This window comes from Neolamprologus multifasciatus, chromosome 20 (genome assembly GCF_963576455.1).
Source record: "Neolamprologus multifasciatus chromosome 20, fNeoMul1.2, whole genome shotgun sequence".
Lineage (NCBI taxonomy): Eukaryota > Metazoa > Chordata > Actinopteri > Cichliformes > Cichlidae > Neolamprologus > Neolamprologus multifasciatus.
Genome location: NC_140458.1, coordinates 15805983 through 15809404, shown reverse-complemented (window position 1 = coordinate 15809404; position 3422 = coordinate 15805983). Strand labels below are relative to the sequence as shown.

General features: G+C 37.9%; 1 protein-coding gene across 1 annotated transcript; it reads right to left on the bottom strand.

Annotated features, from left to right (window-relative positions):
- Positions 1–388: 388 nt before the first annotated feature.
- LOC146494683 (uncharacterized) lies at positions 389–2688 on the bottom strand. Its single transcript, XM_085146770.1, has one exon. The coding sequence runs from the start codon at positions 2510–2512 to the stop codon at positions 1883–1885; it is 630 nt and encodes a 209-aa protein (XP_085002896.1). The 5' UTR covers positions 2513–2688; the 3' UTR covers positions 389–1882.
- Between the last annotated feature and the right edge of the window lie 734 nt (positions 2689–3422).

The window sequence follows — 3422 nt, the reverse complement described above, 5'->3', positions numbered from 1 at the left end:
TTAGCCTATATTGGGTTAAGGCAAACTAATTTAGTGGTTATGGTTCTGTCCTTGCAATTATTTCCCATTTTCAAAGGTAGGAGTTCCCTGATAAACATGTTAATTGTTATTATTGATAGCCTGGTATAATAAATGCCATTTATAAGAATTGTGCAAGGTCTGTCTGCATCATTATTTCTAGTGATGGGATTTCCGCCTCTTTTTAGAGAACCGACTCTTTTGGCTCAGCTCACTAAAAAGAGCCGGCTCTTCAGGTTGTTTTGTTGCTTAAATTAATTTATTATTAACAATAATATAAAATTATGCACAAAAGAAATTACTAAAGTAAAGAAAAGTGGTTTTATTTATATATGTTTTTATATATATATATATATATATATATATATATATATATGCGGTGGCCCCTTGAGACCAAGCACGTACAAACTCCAAAACACATTTCTAGCGTTAACTGAACTTTCAAAACAGAGCTACCTAGATCACTTATATTACACAATTGAAAGCATATGTGTGTTGTTTGTGTATTTATACACAAGCACTCATATATATTCAAATAATTTTTTAAAAAATGTTCATTTACCTGTTACTACCACACACCAAATCCGGTCATTGGTGGATTTGGTGGACTTGCTGGCTTGTGTAGCCACTAGGTAACAAAAGCACAACACTGCGCCCTAGCATCCTGGAGCACTTCTGTTATCTTCTGTACGTGTTTTGGAGTTTGTACGTGCTTCTGGGTTTGTACGTGCTTTGGAGTTTTTACGTGTTTTGGAGTTTTTACGTGTGTTGTCTCTAGGGTCCACCATAAATAGACATTTATTTATTCACTCCACATAAAATGTAATAAATAAATAAATCATATTATATAAAAACCAATTATTCACATTTCAACTTTTAACTATTTAAATTTTCAGCTTTTTCCTTTTAAACAAATTTAAAGTGAAACAACACAAAACACTGCAAACCACAACACAATTAAATATAAATTAAAATATGAAAACAAAAAGAACATGCATATTCTCTGTCATATGGGCCTGCATGAATAAACTTTCTGAATCCTTTATCATCTGCAACTGAAAATAGTTGTGGATGATTACTATACCTTTCTAATGTAACGTTGTTGTCCCTGGCTCTCTTTCTAGTAGTGAGCGGATCGATCCAAATATCGATAGTATCAATTCCAAGTCGGAATTGGTATCGGATCAATACTAGCTTGTTTAGATGGATTCTTTACTTTGAGTTCTGCTTGTTTGCTATGCTGTGCTTTCGGCAAAAATGAAACGGCCAGGTCGCTGGACTCGCCGCTCCTGTGTCAGCGGAGAGCAGGCACACTTTGTTCCCCCCCCCCCCCCCTCCCTCCCCTTATGTTTCTGTGTTGCGCTGACACGTCACGTGACTTAGACACTTGATGATGATGAGATGAGATAGCCTTTATTTGTCAGTTGCAGGTCTTTTGCCCACAACCGAGATGACAGACCTTGCCGACCGTACATATGTAACAGGGTCATAAATCACATTGTTATAATTACACAAAATGTGTTCTAAACCCCCAAACTGTTCCTTTTAAACCTGACTTTTAGGACCTCCAAGCCTGTAGTTATGTTCATTATCAGTTAGAGCTCCTCCTCATTCTTTTCTTCTTCTTCTTTGGTGCAACCCTATAAATACAATGTACCCCTTTTGCCTCTCCCCTTCTCTACAATTCCCCTGTGGGAGAGTTTCTGTTTCTGATTGCGATTTTAGTTCAATTATTGTCATTATTAAGCCTGTTTTTGTTAGATGTTATAAGTGTGTAGTATGTGTGTATCATAAATGTGTTTTAGGCGCCATAAACCATTTTGCGCCATTTTGCAACAACTCATGAGAATTTCAAAGCTGTTCTTTAACACTCCAACACTGGTCTCTCAATCTCCCGTTGGAGAACCGCAAGCTCCCCCATGATGGTATCAAACTTGCGTTCCGTGGTGTTGTCATTCTTTTGCTCAGAGAGCCGATTCTGAGAACTCACGACTGCAGTGAGCTGTTCCACGATGTAATCCAACTTTCGCTCAAAGGTGTTATTCTGAGCAGGCCTCTCCTTGATGTAACCCAATATATGCTCAGAGGTATTATTCTGAGTATTCACTGCAGCTGTAAGAGTCTCCAAGGTCTTAACCATGCTGCTCTCAATGAGCCCGTTCTGAGAAGTCGCACCTCGTCCCATCGTTTCAATCCCAGCGGGCAGCCTTGGGGGGGTTTGAACAGCCGGTTCCGCTTTCTTAATTCTCCGATAAGCCAGGGCCAAGCCAGCTCCGATCAGCAAGAACCCTGTTATCATGGTTCTGAATAGGTAGATATCTTCAGCGTCCTCGATCGACAGTCCCGCCAGGCACACAATCCTCCATTTCTGCCACCTGTCCATTGTGTATCCAGCAGGGAAAGTCCCTCCAGGGCACTCGGGCTCTCCCGAGCCCAGACTTCTCGTTGAGAAAAGGGTGTCAATAGCATTCAGAGACCAGTTGATCAAATCCATAATTCTCTTTAGGTTTTAGAAACAGACTGTGAGAGTGTTCCAGGGAAAGTAATACAAAAAACACGAGACTAGACAAGGACATAAGAACTAAGCAGGGAAGATAAGGGAGAGAAGAGGAGAAAAAGTGCGTCCGCCTCCTCCGAGAGCCAAAAGGAAAAAAGGGTGTTATGCTTGGGTGTTATTAAGTTATTTACATATTAATTATATTTTTACCAATTGTTTTTGTTGTTGAGAAGTTTAATTGTAATTTTTGTATTATAGTTTATCAACAGTATTTGTTTTAATTTGTTTACTGGTTTGCATGCACTTAAGATTAACAAAAAAAAACCCAAAAAAAAGATTGCCACCACGGCAGACCCAATGGCATTTTCATACTTCGCAGCATCATTTATTCTTACAATGATCACATGGTTGCTGTAACCAGTGTTGGTCAAGTTACTTGAAAAAAGTAATCCAGTTACTTTACTGATTACTTATTTTCAAAAGTAATTAATTACTTAGTTACTTTTTAAAAACATGATTTACAACCTGAATAGGTGATAAAGTGATAGATCTTTCAGCCCAATTCTACTTTTTCTGCATAATCCATCATACAAAATGTAATCAAATGGAAAAATCCCTTTTTAAAACTTGTTTTATTAGTTTTAATCTTTTAACTTTATGCATCAAGCAAAAATTTAATTATATGCAACATTCTCTGACTGGAAGAAATTTGTTTAATATTTAAACCTATTTTCTGCACATTCCAGCACATAAAATAATTTTTTGTGTGTGTGTTTACACTCACTCTTTCAAATAGATGCAAGTAAAACACAGCAGAAAATAAATAAAGTCAAAGACTAGCGGTCCTGTTGCTCTATTTTCACCTGTAAAGCAGGACTGTGGCAGGCGGGGGTTTACCCTGGTGCAG